The sequence below is a fragment of the Saprolegnia diclina genome (assembly GCF_000281045.1).
Source record: "Saprolegnia diclina VS20 unplaced genomic scaffold supercont1.48, whole genome shotgun sequence".
NCBI classification, from domain to species: Eukaryota; Oomycota; class Saprolegniomycetes; order Saprolegniales; family Saprolegniaceae; genus Saprolegnia; species Saprolegnia diclina.
This window is the reverse complement of record NW_008246115.1, coordinates 274663-290950: the sequence shown is the minus strand read 5'-3', so window position 1 is coordinate 290950 and position 16288 is coordinate 274663. Positions and strand designations below refer to the sequence as shown.

At 58.7% G+C, this 16288-nt stretch overlaps 7 protein-coding genes across 7 annotated transcripts; 3 read left to right on the top strand and 4 right to left on the bottom strand.

Moving 5' to 3' along the window:
* Positions 1-228: 228 nt before the first annotated feature.
* Positions 229-3584, bottom strand: SDRG_12310 (hypothetical protein). The gene is made up of 9 exons (XM_008618375.1): positions 2583-3584; positions 2379-2522; positions 2172-2327; positions 1482-2123; positions 1222-1434; positions 954-1172; positions 805-897; positions 450-751; positions 229-401 (listed from the first exon to the last, which is right to left on the bottom strand). The coding sequence occupies exons 1-9, from the start codon at positions 3558-3560 to the stop codon at positions 356-358; spliced, it is 2793 nt and encodes a 930-aa protein (XP_008616597.1). The 5' UTR covers positions 3561-3584; the 3' UTR covers positions 229-355.
* A 1573-nt stretch (positions 3585-5157) lies between these two features.
* On the top strand, positions 5158-6789 carry SDRG_12309 (hypothetical protein; the record flags this gene model as incomplete). Its single annotated transcript, XM_008618374.1, has 2 exons — positions 5158-5999; positions 6045-6789. Coding segments are annotated over 2 exons (1549 nt in total), but the record flags the coding sequence as incomplete, so codon positions are not given.
* Positions 6790-7053: 264 nt separating this feature from the next.
* On the top strand, positions 7054-8610 carry SDRG_12308 (hypothetical protein). Its single transcript, XM_008618373.1, has one exon. It carries the CDS (start codon positions 7067-7069, stop codon positions 8546-8548), a length of 1482 nt encoding a protein of 493 aa, XP_008616595.1. The 5' UTR covers positions 7054-7066; the 3' UTR covers positions 8549-8610.
* A 279-nt stretch (positions 8611-8889) lies between these two features.
* On the bottom strand, positions 8890-10492 carry SDRG_12307 (hypothetical protein). Its single transcript, XM_008618372.1, has one exon. It carries the CDS (start codon positions 10469-10471, stop codon positions 8948-8950), a length of 1524 nt encoding a protein of 507 aa, XP_008616594.1. The 5' UTR covers positions 10472-10492; the 3' UTR covers positions 8890-8947.
* Positions 10493-12402: 1910 nt separating this feature from the next.
* On the bottom strand, positions 12403-13211 carry SDRG_12306 (hypothetical protein). The gene has a single exon (XM_008618371.1). It carries the CDS (start codon positions 13192-13194, stop codon positions 12460-12462), a length of 735 nt encoding a protein of 244 aa, XP_008616593.1. The 5' UTR covers positions 13195-13211; the 3' UTR covers positions 12403-12459.
* Positions 13212-13448: 237 nt separating this feature from the next.
* Positions 13449-15078, top strand: SDRG_12305 (hypothetical protein). The gene is made up of 5 exons (XM_008618370.1): positions 13449-13802; positions 13847-14207; positions 14252-14354; positions 14399-14662; positions 14713-15078. The coding sequence occupies exons 1-5, from the start codon at positions 13461-13463 to the stop codon at positions 14984-14986; spliced, it is 1344 nt and encodes a 447-aa protein (XP_008616592.1). The 5' UTR covers positions 13449-13460; the 3' UTR covers positions 14987-15078.
* A 251-nt stretch (positions 15079-15329) lies between these two features.
* Positions 15330-16278, bottom strand: SDRG_12304 (hypothetical protein). The gene is made up of 4 exons (XM_008618369.1): positions 15885-16278; positions 15764-15837; positions 15600-15719; positions 15330-15557 (listed from the first exon to the last, which is right to left on the bottom strand). The coding sequence occupies exons 1-4, from the start codon at positions 16180-16182 to the stop codon at positions 15465-15467; spliced, it is 585 nt and encodes a 194-aa protein (XP_008616591.1). The 5' UTR covers positions 16183-16278; the 3' UTR covers positions 15330-15464.
* Between the last annotated feature and the right edge of the window lie 10 nt (positions 16279-16288).

The following is a 16288-nucleotide window of genomic DNA, read 5'->3' as shown; positions in this document are numbered from 1 at the left end:
ATGATCCAACTGTGCTCTGCAGGGACCGATTTGCCGAACCCTACCCGCATGCGAGCGAGAACCGGCGATGGCATGTTGCCGGCCAGCCGAATGGATGGTGACGTGACGGGGTGTCACGGAACCGTCGTTGGCGCGACTGCATCTGCTGGCTGCATTATGAGCGCACAGGATGCAACGGTGTCCCTTCCCGAAGTCTGGAAGGTCTACTGCATGCGACGTAATCACAAGGGCATCAGCAAATGTGGTCGTGTTGTCGGCGGCCACACAGCCTTGTTCTTCGCTACCGCCTTCGATGGCCACTGCAAAATACGCGAATCGATCAACAAGGCACTTGAGAATTGTTGCCAGTGGGATCTCACGGCTGGGAGTTGTGCAACGAGAGAGAGAGGAGCTCCATCAGCCTAAGCTAGAGATTAAGCAATTTTCAATTTATCAATGTCACATTGTACCGTTTGGTCCGAGGGACAATCTCGTCGTCGGTCGTTGCGCCCAGTTCGTCCTTGAGCTGCTTGATGATGTGGCAGTACAGCCGCACTTGCTGGAGGCCGACGACATCGTTCTCACTGCGGCGGTCGACCACATAATTCGGCGCCAGCTTGGGCGGGCGGTCGCTGGCTGTCGGTGTCGACGCGCCGACCTTGTCGTGGAGCGCAGCGAGCGTCGCTGTCACAGACGTACTCAGCGGCAGTTGCAGTGTCGTCTTGAGCTCATCGAGCGCGCTGTTCATCTTGTTGACAAACAAAAACACCTCCTACACCCCGTTTAGTTAGTACATTTGGACAACTAGAGTTGAGAGCGGTGTACGTTGATCTTGGGAAAGACGCCTTCCATGGTCTTGACACCAAAGAGATGGCGAAAGTGCTGCACCATCTTGTTGATCAGCACGTCCGGACGGTTCTACATAATTTTTATAGTCTTTTTTCTCTAGTAGAAACAATTATGTCAAACAATACCTCGACGTTGTGGAGGGCGTGCGTGTACATCTCCTTGTCTTGCAGGAAATGTGTCTCAAAGTCCACGAGCTCGACGATCGTGGCCAGCACGCGCCGCTGCACGACCGAGGTGACGTTGGAATCGGTTGTCTCGGTTGTCTCGGTTGTCTCGGGCGTCTCGGGCGTCGTGACGGCCCCCGCCCGCCTCTGGAGCGACTGCAGAATGGCTTGACGAAAGCTCTAGTACATTCATCGTACGAGCCATCGACGAGACAAAATGATATAGTACCCGCAGCCCCGCGAGCTCTTGGAGCTCGGCTTGCATCTTTTGCAGTGACGGCACGACCGCCTCGAGGGCCGCGCCACCGACGACCGCTGTCACGTCCCGGACGAAGCGCTCCATGCGAGGCACGGCCTGGACGACAGCACACAGCTTATGCAAGCTGGGCACAATCAGCGTCACGTCCGACAGGTCGAGTTCGCGGCACACTTCCTTGACAATCTACATCGAGTTCAATCGTCCAAATTCACTCGAAATCGTCGACCTACCTCGACCGCAGTCTCTCGGGGCAGCGCGTTGAGCCGGTTCAGGGCAAGCTTGGCGTTCAGGCGGTCGCGCTGGATGAGCGCGGCCGTGCCCGTGTGCTTGCGCAGCTCGTCGAGGTCTGTAGCTTCGTCCATTGCGAGCTTGTGGTCGGCGAGCTGTCGTTCGAGCTGGTGGATGCGCCGTTGCGCAGCCTTGAACGCGGGAATCGTCGGTCGCGACTCGACTTCGAGGTGCAAGTTGGCGTTCTCGTCTTGGAGTTCCTGGAGCGATTCCTTTGTGTGCCGGAGCTCGGCTTCGATCGTGCCGATCTGGTCTTGGATGCGGCTCTCGCGCTGCCGCAGCAGGGCCGCCGCGCGTTCTTGCTCCCGCCGCGCGACTTCGAATCGCTCGAGGAGCTCGTTCTCGGGCGCGCCGGCGCCGACCACGGGCGTTCGGTTGTCTTTGGCGCGGACGTCGGCGCAGAGATCGCGCACTTGGGCTTGAAGCGCCGTGATTTCGTCGGCCATGGACGCCCGCTGCGTCTCGTACATGCGGATGAGCTCGATTGTCTGATGGTCCGACGCGCTCGTCTTGCGCGGTTCGCGCTGCGTGAATTTTTGAAACAGCGTTTTGTCTCGGGACTTTGCGAGTTCGTCCTTGTCCATCTAGATTGGATACGTGTATATTGGATACATGGATCGGTTGGATAAGACCTGGCTTTGGATTTTCTGTTGCATGCGGTCGATGAGGAGTTCTTTTGCCTTGACGCGGTGTTCGCTGACCTTGACTTGCTGTTCGAGTTTGGCTCTCTGCACTCTCCACGCGCGCATGTCCTGGTCCGTCTTTGTTTTGAGCGTATCGCGCTCTCGCTACGCCACGTCATTCGTATCAAGAAAGGTCAAAGTGAGGAATACAAGTACCTGCAGCTGCTTGATGTCGGCGTGGGCAACTGCGAGCGACGACGTTAGGTCCGCGATCTTCTTCTCGTGCAAATGGACGTGCGACTCGGTCTTGGACTGCTCTTTCGAGTTGCGCGTAGCGTCAAGCACGAGATCTTGGATGATCTAAATACCATTTTTCTCTAGATATATACCAATACGATGACTGTGAAGATAGATGCGTACCTGGCCCCGGCGTTCGAGCTGCGAGACGAGGTCGTGCACGACGCTAATGAGCGAAGCCTTCTCCGGCACAACGGCGCAGCCAACCGCGTCAGCTGGTACAAACTCCACACGCGGTAGACCGTGCTGCAAGAGCAGCGTCGTCAGCGTCGACCATTCGTCGTCGGGCGATGACGCGCGTTGCGGTGACGGGCTGCGTGTCGGCGGCGTCACCAAGCGCCGTGGTGATGTCTGCAACGGTGTCGGGACCGTCCGCAGTGGCGGCGGCGAAGTGCGCGGCAGACCTGGCGGCGGTGTCGCAACAAAGACGCTACCAGCCTCTGAGACAGGATCGTCGAGCTCGTCGCGGTGCATGCGCTCCGACCCGGACGATGACGACGACGAGGCTGGAAGGCCCGACCACGAGACGGCACGGAGACCGCTCTCGGTCCGGCGCTCGTGGGAGGCGTTCGAGGACGTCGACGCGAGGCTAAGAACGCGACGCACGGGCACGTCACGCGGGACGGTCGAGCGCGACGACGTCGACGACTGCCGGCGAAGCGGCTCTGTGCTCTGTGGAATCGAGAGACGTGAGGTAGACTCGGACGCGCGGTGGCGTGGCAACTGCGAGTACGGCGGGCCGCGCAGCGTCGGCGGCTCGTCCTGGGTCTTGGACTCGAACATGGAGCCTTGCGACGCGCGGATGAGGCTGCCAAAGCGCAGGCTGCTTTCGCTGCTATGCTCGTGCATAGCGCTTGTCGTACGCGCTGGCGGCGACGTCGTCGAGCTGCCAGAGCGTGGCGGCGCGAAGTCGTCGAGCGAGAGCGGCTCGTCGTGCGGGTGGCCGCCGGCGCGCAAGAGGCTCAGGTCGTCGTCGTCGCCGCCGCTTCCGCTGGGCGTGCGGAGGCTGAGGTCCATGCCATTCTCGCGGAGGAAGCGGTCGATGCTGTCGGACGACATTTGCAGCGCGAGGCCATCGGCGTCGCTGCTCGCCTCGCTCATCCCTGCCGCCGACTTGAATTTTCGAATGGCATGGCGCGAATACAATCAGGCCAAATCCGAGCTAACCTGTCCTAAACAGGATATATCCTAATCCGATGCACGATTCGGCAGTTGCCACCAACGACGCGCAGCCTGCCACGTAAACTTTGGCGCGACGCGGCGCGGCCCACCGTTCTGCAGTCGACGCTTCGCCAACTGCGCTTCAACTACGCCGCCTTGTCTACCGCAAGCTTCGGTGCGACATTGGACTCGGCCGCAAGCTCGACTCGCTTGAAGGGGCCGCGTGGCGGCGCTGCTCGTCCTTTGGCCAACACATTCACGGTGCGGTGAGTGCACTCCAGCGCTAGAGTCTTTGTTTTGCGATTACTGTACAAGACGTTAATGTTGCTTCGTGTTGTTCGGGTAATCGGGTGACTGTGATGCGCTGCAGTGACGCAAGTGCAAGCAGCGTACGGTTGGTCGATGTCAAGCACGATGCTGCGTGCGGCGCATGCTTTGGAGCTCGATCTTTCGGCTGATTGGCTTCATATTGCAGACGTCCAAGCGCTGCTCGATGCAACGAGCATGAACGTCTCGGTCCATCTACCGTTCGGGTGCCACCCACCGAGCTCGTATAGTACACGGCGTCTGGATCGAAATGAGCAGCAGCACGCTACGCAGTCGCAGCGTCGCTGCCGTCTGTGACAAACGCAACTCCATTCGTTTGTGCGCCAACTCCAAGAGCTCGACACTTGGTCGGTTTGGGCCGTAGGATCCCACCGCCGGTGGATCCGAGTGGGTTTCAACAGCCCTCGTGGCGGGTTGCACTCACGAGGATGGTTCTTCTTCCTGGCGGGTGTGCGGTTCTGGTGATTCCTCTCCGCCGAGTGCTTCACTAGCCCAGCTGCTAGTTTGTCAACGTCGGTAGGAGCCGACGACGACGGTAAACGCTGCATCATACTATCCACTTGCGAGTGGCGATACTAGCGACTCGCAAGTGCTGTGGTATTGGTCGCATGGTGGACGACAACGGACCTCGAGAGAGGTTAATGCTAGACAAAGCGTCGACTTGCGAGCTGTGTATCGAAGAACGTTGGGAGATGTTACTACGACGTCCGTGGGGTGTACGCAAGACTACTGCAGACAAGCGACCTTGCGTGTTTAGGTATTTCAAAGGGATCGGACGCCGAAAACGAGACTTGCTTTCATAAAGATTATGCAAACGCGTGCGCGGGACTCGACTTGACTGGCAGTGGACGAGTCGTGTCGCATTGTCCAGCTTGAGCTTCCGACCCCATGGCGCCACGCCACCAAGTACAAAGCGGTGCATCATGAGCCAACAAATGAAATGCATTGGGCACTGGGTGCCCAAGGATGCCTTTTCAACGAATTGATTTGAATAAAATGGCATTTTCGATACGACGCTCTATGCGCGGAGCCACAACTAACATCGACAACAAATACAAGTCGTGTCCAAATCGTCATTGTAGCTAGCGAGCTTTGTCTTGCGCAAGGTCTTAACTCTTGCCTCATGGCTGTCAGTTCCAGTGTCGGTTAGGAGTGCACGAAAAAGATGATATGGACCAATCCAATCCCTTCATTTCATCTATATTCCACCAATGGCTGTGCGTTTGAACGCAAGGCGCTGCCCAAGTGCAATCCCAGAAGCCACCATGACAACCCGCCGACGCCCGAACCCGATGGCCGTGCTCGCCGTGCCCGAGCTCGTCGAGCTCATGGCTCGCTACGTCCAGAACATCTGGTCCTTGACCGAGTTCATCGCTTCGCTGCCGCCTCCGGCTGTGACGCCCCACTTGGCCGCCATTGCGGCGCTGGCCGCGCTCCCCGACGTCGTCCGCATCCAGTGGCCCAAGGTCTATGTCCTCTCGCTCCCAGACGACGCGACGCTGCAGCACCTGCTCGAGGCACAAGCGCTTGGCGCGATCGTAGCCGTGATGGACGTGGACAGAGACGGCCCCGACGCACGGACGCCACGAGAGCTCCTCCGTCGGCTCCAGCCCGTCGTCAACCACGTCACGGTCGTCACCAACCTGAGCCACATTCAGGCGCTTCAGAGCATGCTCTGCGCGTGCCCACGCCTGCACAGCCTCGTCTTCGAGCACTCGCATCACTGGGCCGGCATCACCATGTCGATGGTCGCCGATGTCTTTGCCAACCTCCCGCTCGCGCAGCTGCGCACGCTCGTGCTCCGCGGCAAGTTTCCGGCGTCCGCCGCGCTGGCCATTGCAAGTATGCTAAGAAACGGATGCTGCACGCGCCTTGGACTTGCCAACGTCGAGTTTGTCAACTTGCGCGCCGAGGACAGAGCGACGTTGTGCGAGGCGATCGCTACCTGCACCACGCTGCGCGACCTCTGCATCGAAAAGACAATTGATATCAGCACACGCTTTTTGCAGCAAGAGCAGCTGCCCCACCAACTGCAGCACTTTCGTCTCGACGGTATGTGCTCGGCTTCCTTCCTCCACCTCAAGAGAGTGCGTGTAGTGTCGACCCCACGCGAGCTCTTCTTTCACAACTGCTCGGACGCCGTCATGACGAGTCTCTCGTCGATGCTATCAGAAGCGCCACGCCTCACGCAGCTCGAAGGCCGCTTTGTGACGCAGTTGGCCGAGACGCACGAGGTCTTGAGCCGGCTCACGACCCTGCGCATCGAGGTCTGTGCGTTGGATGAAAAGCTGCTGAACCGGCTCGTCGCGCTCGTGCCACGGCTCGTGTCGCTGCGGCAGCTCGATCTGCACGAGTTTAGCGTCAAACCCCGCATTGGCGCTTCCCTTGCGACGGCGCTCACGCAGTGCGCAAAGCTGCAGTACTTGAGCGCGGTCGCAGAGACGATGGAGGCAATGAAGTGGCTGGCCACGGTGCTCTCGGGCTGCCCGCAGCTGCACGCGATCAAACTGCAACTGCTGTCGCGCTGCTACGACGACCTCATCGAGCTCGTGAGATCGCTCCAGGCGGCGTCGCCGGCCTTGCGCTGGATCGTCTTGGAGAAACAAGCATGGCCAATCTCGGGCCAGGCGAAGAAGACCAAGACGCTGGCTGCGATGAATGTGACGCTTGAGTACGTGGATATGGACATGTGCAGCGAGCGAGAGCGGGATACGTACGCCTACTGGGACGCCAAGGCCGCCAAGCACCAGCGCCTCGTGGTCTTTCTCTACTACTGCCCCAAGTACCGATTTGTCTTTGATTAATGTACTGTTTATGAACCATTGACGATGTGATGCCCAGGAGTTCCGTGTCATTTTACTAACGTTATAGTTAAGTTGTTTGTAGACGTGTGTAAATTATACACACGTAGGTGATGTTGGACTATCGCACTTGGCAATACCGTTTGGTAAAACGCCAGTGCATTCCCAATGACAAAGCTGCGTCGACCCCTGGGATAATGCAGCATCATTCATTCTCCTCGTAGCAGTGCCAATCGGAAGGCTCGGAGCTCGGAGTGCTGGTTTTCATCCGGATTCTGAAAGCGTCCGCATACGTCACCGCTTGTAAAGAAGCTCGCGATGGCCCACCAACGGCCTCGTCACGTCCAAGCCTCTGTGCTCGATCTCGCTGGCGTGCCCGTGGCGATCGTCCAGTACACGCCGACGCCGCACGATGTCGTCTCCTTCCTAGAGGCGCTGCCAGCCGCGATGCGCTCGCCAGGCCTGGCGGCGGTCCTCCAGCTCTTGTCAGCGCCGTCTGGTGCCACGCACTGGCCGGTACTGTGCCTGAACGATCTCAGCGACGACACGATCGATAGTATTGGCGCCATCATCAACATCGTCAACGCGGTGCGCATCACAGGCGTGTGCTTTAGCGAACGCTGGCCGCGCGACCCCAACTTCAACGTGCCATTCTGCGGGTTTGTGGCCAAGTGGGCCGCCAAAGTGACGACCGTCGACCTCGCCACCACTTGCCTTCCCAAGCATCGCGATGAGTGTTGCCGCGCGCTGGCCCGCTGCACGCGCCTCAAACGCGTTGGTATCACAATCGACGAGCCCGGTTTTCTGGAGGCCGTGACGTCGCCGGCGCACTGCGTCTCCGAGCTCGAGCTCGCAGTCATTCGATTTCGGTACGTTCCCGCAGCTTCCACAATGGCCGCGGCGCAGCGCTGGCTGGCGTCTGGCCACGCGTGCTCCTTGGTTCTCCGTAACTTGAACCCACCGACGGACGCGGGTCTTGTGTGCGCGCTGGTGTCGTCGCCCACGCTCGCGAGCCTGCGCATGGACCAGTCGCATGCACTGTTCATAAGCCTTGCTACCTACATCGAAGAGCAAACGGTCTGCGGGCGCTTCATCTTGACCGGGCTGCGTCCATTGCCAGCGTTAAAGACACTGGTGCTCCGAAGCATACGCAACGTTGGTCTCGGCCAGCATATTTTCGCCTTGGTCGCGCAATCGTTAGTGCTCGAGCACTTGTGCTTTGAGTACATGGACCTCCGTGGCGTCGTTGCGACCCAACCGAGGGTATCATCATCGACGACACTCCGCACGCTCGCGTTCAACTGCGTTGTGTTGTCCGAGTCAAGCCTCGAAGCGACGCTCACCTGGATCACGCGCTCACGTCATCTCGAGTCGATCACGTGGCATGACGTTGAGTACTTTAGTGTCCACGCCGGTTGCGCGGCCAATGCGCTGCGTCGCTGCATCGACGCCGGTGCGTGCCGCGTGCGATTCGCCAACTGTGGCATCGACACCAACGGCGCAACTGTGTTGGCTGCAGCGCTGCTCGAGACGCATGCGCGTGTCGCTTTCGACCTCGATCTCTCGGGCAACTTGATGGGTCTCCGAGGCGTGCAAGCGCTGCTGACAGCGGTAGCAACGTGCACCAACGTCTCGGTCAAGCTGCCACTTTGGTGCAAAGACTTTGTCGAGAACAACAACTGCCTGCCCGTGGTCAAGATGAGAGCCGCTGACGTCGCCATCTACGCCATACGCTGTCTACTTCCAGAGCCCTATATCTGCCAACTCCACAACGACGCACGCGTTGTCGTAAGCTCGTAATGTGCGCTGGAATCATGCCTTATTCTACGGTAAATGGATAACAAATGTGGTGACGACAAGCAAAGAAGAGCAAAAGGGGAGGTTGACGCACCCATCGTCATGGCATTCGAGAGGCAACCGTAGTGCGCCACGTTTTATCTTGCGGTTTGTATGCAAAGGACGGACAACTTTCTATCAATGTCGGAGCGACGATGCCAGGGCGAGGATGCCGTCGGCGCTCACGAGCACATTTCGATATAACTTGGTTCAGTCCTAAACCCATTTTGCAGTTTGTACCTGAGACTCCCAGTCACCAAGACAAAAGCTGTCCAACATAGCCTCCTCGATGTCGTAGCACAAAATATTGGAACAAAAATCGTTTGAAATATACACCAGTTTAGTTTACACAAAAGCATCTCATTACACAACAACCTTGTCGGCTTCGGCCATCTTGGCTTCGTGCGCCTCGGCCTTGCGCTCCAAGAAGGCGTGCCACGTGTCCCGGCCGCCCTTCTTGAGGTACCAAAAGTAAAAGCCACCAATCGTCGCGAGCGCACCGACGCTGATAAAGATCGCGAGCACGAGACCAACGGTGCCGGCCTTGTAGAGGTACGTCAAGCCCAGCGCAAGGCCCGGGACGATCAGAAACAGCAGCACGAGGAACAGCGCGGCGACGACCGGCCAGCGGGCGCTGTAGAAGGCGAGGCGGCGCGCCCAGTCAAGGATCGGCTTGCGCGTGATCGGGATCGGGTAGAAGAGGAAGATGCCGAGAATGTTGAACCAAAAGTGCACCAGCGCGATCGCGACAGCGTCCGGCGACCCAGTCACCCACGACGCAAGCAGCGCCGTCACGGTCGTGCCGAGGTTGGCGCCAATCACGATCGGGTACACCTGCTCGAGCGTGACAAGGCCGAGGCCGGCCATCGGCGTCAAGGTCGACGTGACGACCGTCGACGAGTGCACGCAGAACGTGATGAGCGTGCCGAGGAGGATGTTGACGTAGCCGTTAAAGTTGAGGGCCTTGCGGATTGTCTTTTGCGCTGAGCCGCGGAAGAGCTTTTGGAGCATGTAGACGAGCGAGAGAAGCGAGAGGATGAGGAGCGTAAAGCCGACGGCGAGGCAGATGCCACCGATCGCGCCTTGGGAGAGCGACCCACTCTTGTACGAGTCGAGGAACGCGCCGCCCTTGAGAAACACAGCCTTTTCGCACGTGACCTTGCCGAGCGAGACCTTTTCGATCATGGTCTTGTCGACTTTGATGAGCTTGGACGCGAGCGGGTTGACGACGATGTCGACGGGCGACTCAAAGTACGCGTTGGCCTGACCGCCCGACATGGACGTCGCGAGGAGTTCGAGCGGGTGGAAGAGCAACTCGAGCGGGAAGAGGACGATAACCGACCAAATGTTGTACATGTCGTGCACAGTCGCGGCCGCCATCGCGCGTTCAAACTGGTCGCGCTTGCCCATCTGCGCAAAGGCGACCATGATGCAGGTCACACACGTGCCGACGTTGGCGCCCATGATGATCGGGACGCCCTGGCGCACCGTGAGGCCCTTGGAGCCGACAAGCGCAACGATGATGGACGTGACCGTGCCGGACGAGTGCAGAATGGCGGTCGAGACGATACCGACCATGAGGCCGGCCACCGGGTTGTCGGCGAACGCAAACGCGTCCTTGGCCTCGCAGCCGAGGAGAAGCGAGAACGACTCGCCGATCCACTTGACCGCGACCATGAAGAAGTAGAGCGAGCTCAAGGCGAGGGCGAGGTAGAAGAGGCCCCACGCAAGCTGCATGTGCCACGGCAAATCGGTAAACGTCTTGTCCTCGTCGTCCAGTGCGATCTCGTCGGTGACGCTGATGAAGGGCGCGTCGTTGGGCGACGGGCTGCACGGCGTCAATGGCACTTCGGACGACTGGAGGCTAATTTGCTTGGAGGCGGCCATGGTGCTGCTTGATGCTCAGGCGGGAAATGCGAGAATGAGTCGACGGAGCGTGGACGAGCCAAAGGCCACACATTTCGCTGGAGTGCTTGCGCCGGCGTGGTAACGTGTAGCATGTGTTTTCGAAGACGAGACATATGGTCTTCAGATTCGCAGTGGATTCAATTAGCTGTGGAAGGAATCTCGGGCAGAATCTGGCGCCGATGGTTGTAAATATCGTGGGTATGCGGCTGCACCCAGAACGCGAGACACAGTAGCTCGTCAAACGACCTATACCACTCGAACGCGAAGCTTTCGTTTGCACAGACACGCCTTTTCCTACGGTGTCGGAGCCCTTTTCCTATGGTTGCGCAGAAGATATGTACGAAATTTGAGCTTGAAGCAGGTTCGTGCACGGCTGCAGCATCGACCGTCAAGATTGAGGCGAATACGTTTGGGGCCAGCAACCATTCCGAACGCTGCCTCTATTCAATCCGCCCTAAAAATTGGTGCGAGCGATTTTATTTGGCAGCCGGCGCTTCGACAGCTTGGCGTCGCAAGACAGCTGGCGAAAGTGACGTCGTGGACCTGGGCAAAGCGTATACGGCACCCATTACGTCTGTGTATCTAGGCACCAAGTAGACCTATCACACTTCGTGCACGGTACGGTCGATCGAGCAAATTGCACTTGACTTTCAGCTGCCAACACTGTCTACTAGGATACATGGAGCTACTCGAATGGCTGGTGGATGCAACGAGTTTTCTATGGCCCCTCGCTAGAACGAGAGAAGGACTGGTGCAGAAGCATAGCACGATAGAAAGGACAGTTTCACGTCAGCAAGATTGTGCAGTCCTCAAGACAAGACTGACGACGGGCCGATCGTCGAGTCGAATCTCAAAATCACACAAGCTGTCATTCTCGTCGACTGAAGCAGCACGCGGAGGTCTCCACGGTGCCGTCGCGCATCAGGGGTTATCGTGCTGGGCTCCTACACGTTGAAGCAGGAATTGTGTCATTTCAACACCAAACGTTGAACGCGATTACCGTCACTGTCCGAGTGACGGCGCTGCATGTTTTGGAATCCAGAGAAGGTCTATGTTTTGTGTGTTATGGAGGTATGTACTAGGTACTGCAGAGAACGCCGAGGATGCGGGCTTGTCGTTTGGCCTGGGGCAATGGACCGAAGCTGCATTGATTTCGCTGCAAAAGGGCATACAGTGGCTCGGTGTGTTGGCTAACTAGGAAGAATTTCATCCCGGTCGATGATCGTTCCAAGATGAGCGGACCCTTCCAACCGTCGGTAGGAGGTAAACCGTAGGACGCCACACCAAACGGGCGATGACTGCAGCTAGCTCGTGTGGCTGACCGCAGCGTCGCATTGTCAAGCTGCACGAAAGCGGGTATTCTTCTGGCCGCTGCGCGTCGGCTGGCCTAGTGAGTCGTTGGTGCGGAGCTGAACGTTGAGCTCCTTGATCAGAACCGGAGCGTTGCCTTGTGGATGTCGTCGGCCACATCGCGACTTGCATCCCTTTGTGTTGGCTAGCGCTATATTGACGTATCTCGTCGTGGTTTGCTGACATCCGTCGCCAGAGCGAAGACTGTAGTCGTCGTGGCACGTGCCCCTTCGCTGGCTGCAGTAGGAGGTTCCGAGTTATTTGGGACACGAAGATTCAGGTACTGGGAGTATGTATGGCAAAGTCGGCAGCAAAAGGCGTGCATCGTCGGGCAGCAAAGCTTGCCGTCCGCCGTCGGCATGCGCAGACGAGGGCAATCGTCGGCCGCGAGCTGATCGCTACCGAGGGTAAGGATACCAGGACGTCCAAGCTGCGCTAGCTCGGTCAGGCGACTTGCCACCTCACGTACATGATGCGAAATCGTCGTCAGGCACCTTGTGCGCTCGAGTCGACGCTTTTTCACAGTGCATTCGTTGTCACTCCAATTGTGTGCAACTTTGTCGACGACAAAACAGTATGCAAAAGATAGATTAAGGGGGAATAGGGTCCACTTGTTCCTACTCGTCGTCGTCGATCGTGCCATGGTTGTAGTCGTACAGACGGAGGTTCGTGCCCTTCTTGCGGTCTTTATCGAGCGCGATCATGACGGCGCCAAAGGTCACAAGGCCCGCGGCGAGGAAGAGCGCGCGGAGCCAAAACTTGCGGCGAGTAATCGACTCTTCGGCCGCGAGCTTTTCGTTTTCAAACATGCGCTCGCGGGCCTGCTGCGCCCAGCGGAGCTGCTCGATCGCGTCTGCGTGGGTGGCCGCAAGCCGCTTCTTGGCCGCGGTTTGCCGCTCCTGGTACTCGATTTTCGACTGGATCGACGCGATCTGCGACGCTGTCGACGCAATCGCCTTGCGCACGTCGCTCCACTCGCGCAGAATGTGCATGGCCCGGCGCTCATTCGCGCGGACCGCGTCGGCTTCGGACGTCTTGGCCGCCACGTCGTCCAGAATCGTCTGCTTCGTAGAGCTCCAGTGCGCTAGGACCTCTTGACGCTCGTTCACATCGCGTTGCTTGATCGATGCCCACTCGCGGCGCCACTCAGCGTGCTTGGCGTCGAGCTCGCCAACGAGGGTTGTGTCGAGCGGTTCGAGGTCGACGACCACGTGCTCGGCGCGGAGCTTCGCGAGGGCGGCCTTGACGAAGGCGATGTGCGCTTCCGACTGCGCGATGCTCTCCACGAGGCTCATGTAGACGACGCCAACGATGGCGGCGATCCATGCGACGGCCTTGACGACGCCCATCATCGCCCGCTGGTTGCTCTGCTAGAAAAATGCTCCTCGCATGCCATTGGTGGAAACCATCGTCCGGTGAACGTCCGGTTGACCACGAGCAACATTTTTCATATGGATGCATATGGACAATTTGAAGACTTGCGAAAACGCGTATCTGGGTGTACCATTCACGTTTAGCGTCTGGTCCACATAATATATGGTACAAAGGTTAACTATAATATGGATACGTACGGATCTCCATGCCATACGATCCAATAAGAATTCCTGCAAGTTTTGAGATGTTCCGGCTTGTCGAAGTTGGCGACGCCGAGGCTGCCCATGCCATTGAAGCGGCTTCGTACCCCGTGGACGAAGCTGCGAGTCTGGCCCAGATTCAGGCGCGACTAGCGGACGCAAGTGGCTTCTTCTTTGGCGCCTACGCGTCGGACGGAGCGCTCGTTGGCTTTGTCAATGGCACGCTGGCCGCCGAGCGCGAACTCACGGCCGCGAGTCTCTCCACGCACGACCCGAGCGGCCGGTTTCTGTGCATTTACTCGGTGGTCGTGGAGGCGGCGCACCGTTGCGACGGCCTCGGCGCAGCCCTCCTGCGCGCCTACCTCGCACACGTCCAGCAGCACCACGTACTGCGCTCCATTATTCCAGCCATATATCTCACTCTCGATAGCCATACGTGGACGCGATCGTGCTGCTGGCCAAGCCTGCGCTCGTGCAATGGTACGTCCGCTGTGGCTTTGCCGTGACGCGGCTCTCGCCGGTCGTCCACGGCCAGGACACATGGCTCGAGCTTGTCTTCGACTGCGTGGCGGCGCAAGCGATCGACGTCGTTCAAGTCGACGCGTTTGCACGCAAAGCGTTCGAAGGCAACCCCGCGGCCGTCGTCGTGTTGACTCCGACACAGTTTTTCGCGCCTGGTGCTGCCACGTGGATGCAGCAGGTCGCGCTCGAGCGCAACTTGAGCGAGACCGCCTTTGTGGCACCGCACGGCGCTAGCCTCATGGACTTTCACCTTCGCTGGTTCAAACCAGGTACACGATATACTGTAGACCTCCGATGGGACGCCGCTTTGTAGCCAAGGAGGTCGTTATTTGCGGCCACGCGACGCTCGCGGCCGCCTACACGCTGTACGTCGATGGCCATTGCGCCAAGGACGCACCCATTCGCTTCCACACCAAGTACGCAATTCGATGACCATTTGTATCGTTGATGTATCGCATAGGAGCGGGGTGCTCACCACACGCTACGTGACGCAGCCCGACGGAATCGCTGGCATCGAGATGGACTTTCCCACAATGCACTTTGTGGCGCGTGACGAGGCGTGGCACGTCGCGACGTCATCAACGCTTGTCGCGGCACTCGGGGTGGCCGTCCATGACGTCGTTGCGATCGAGCAGTACGGCACCGACATCATTTGCCACGTGATCCCAACCGCCTTTGCCGACATGACCCCGAACTTTAGCTTGCTTCTCGCCCTCGAGTGCCGGTACTACCGCATCGTATGACCTTGCTATGTGGCGCTCATCTATCAACTAGTGCCACGATAGTCACGTGTGCGGCGCCCGTCGACTCGGGCTATGACTTTTATAGCCGCTTTTTCGGGCCTCGAAGCGGCGTCCACGAGGATCCCGTCACAGGCAGCGCCCACTGCGCACTCGCGCCGTACTGGGCGACGCTGCTGCCACAAGCGAGCTTCCGCGGTCGACAGAAGAGCGCGCGGGGCGGTGACGTGAGCGCCCGCGTGGCCGGCGACCGCGTCTTCCTCTTTGGCACCGCCGTCTTGACACTGCGCGGAACACTCCTCGGCTGAGCAAACATACAACGAGCAGCTTACTACTGTCGGACATCGCCTGCCCCGACCAGTATGTGTTTGTCACTCCTCAATAGACTCAATCTCTACCAGTCAAGCTGTCGCAGGACAGGTCTCTGACCGCCTTCGTCGTATTCGCAGCGACGAAGCGCGAACCAGAAGAATGTGGTGATGACGCTGCTTGAGGCGTGTGACGCTGACCAGAAGTGGGTTGACTCCAGCGCATGACCCACGTCCTCGCCACGACAACACTTAATCGACATCTCTGGTCGAGGATAAGCGGTGCGGCAGCCACGCCGCTCTTGGCGCGGAGGCGTTCCCACGTTGGTGTCGGCAAGCTGAGACAAAACGCAGACAAACACTGGCTGACGCCCGAGCCCTGGCACCTGAGGAAGGTGCCTCTAGTACTGTGTCGGAGGGAGGCGTGGGCTACTGCCTTTTACTAATACGGGCATTCGACTAAGTGTATTCTTGCAAGCTATGTCATGGTCATCTTCGAGTCGTCGGGGAAGAGGAGGCCCTTCGTGCCGAGGAAGACCTTTTGCAGGGCATGCACGCGCGGGCGAAACGACTAGGCTGCGATCAGCACCTATATGTGCATGTTGCCTACTACCTCGAACGCCAAGATCATCTTGGGCTCGTTCTGCACGAGAAAGGCCATGTAGTAGATGACGTCCGCGAACGTGATGGCTTCGTTGATGACGACGGCGCGAATGCACTTGGCCTCGATAAACTATGGCCTCGTATGCATCAATAGCAATTGGTGTACAGCCTTACCATGAACTTTTCGCTGCCATTGCGGCGCTTCTTGCGCAGCTGGACGCCGATTTCCGGGATGACCAAGACCGACTCTGGTCGACAATATGAGCCATCGATCGCATCAACATGGCATGCATACCTTCGACAACGGTGCCGCCAAACGACGACTTGAAGAGCGCGAGGACGACATAGAACGGGACGAGGAACGTGAGGAGGTCGTGGCGCGCGGCTGCGGTGGGCAGTGGCAGCCACGTCGCATATGCTGGCCCGATCCACGGCGAGAGCGTCGGGATCAAGAAGACGTAGAGCAGCGTGCATAAGGTGGTCGAGCTCAGCAGCCCAAGGAGGCTCAAGAGGCCCTTGGCCTCGCCGGCGCGGCCGCTCGCGAGCGTGTACTCGCGGGCATCGGTGCCAAAGTTCGTGATCCGCAGGTCCATGGTGGTCGTCGGCTGTGCAATCCTGCCGGAATCTAGCGAAATTCGCGTAGCCAAGTTGCCTTCTTCGTCCTTCTGGCCCCTCTTGGCGTCTTTTCACGCGGGGTAG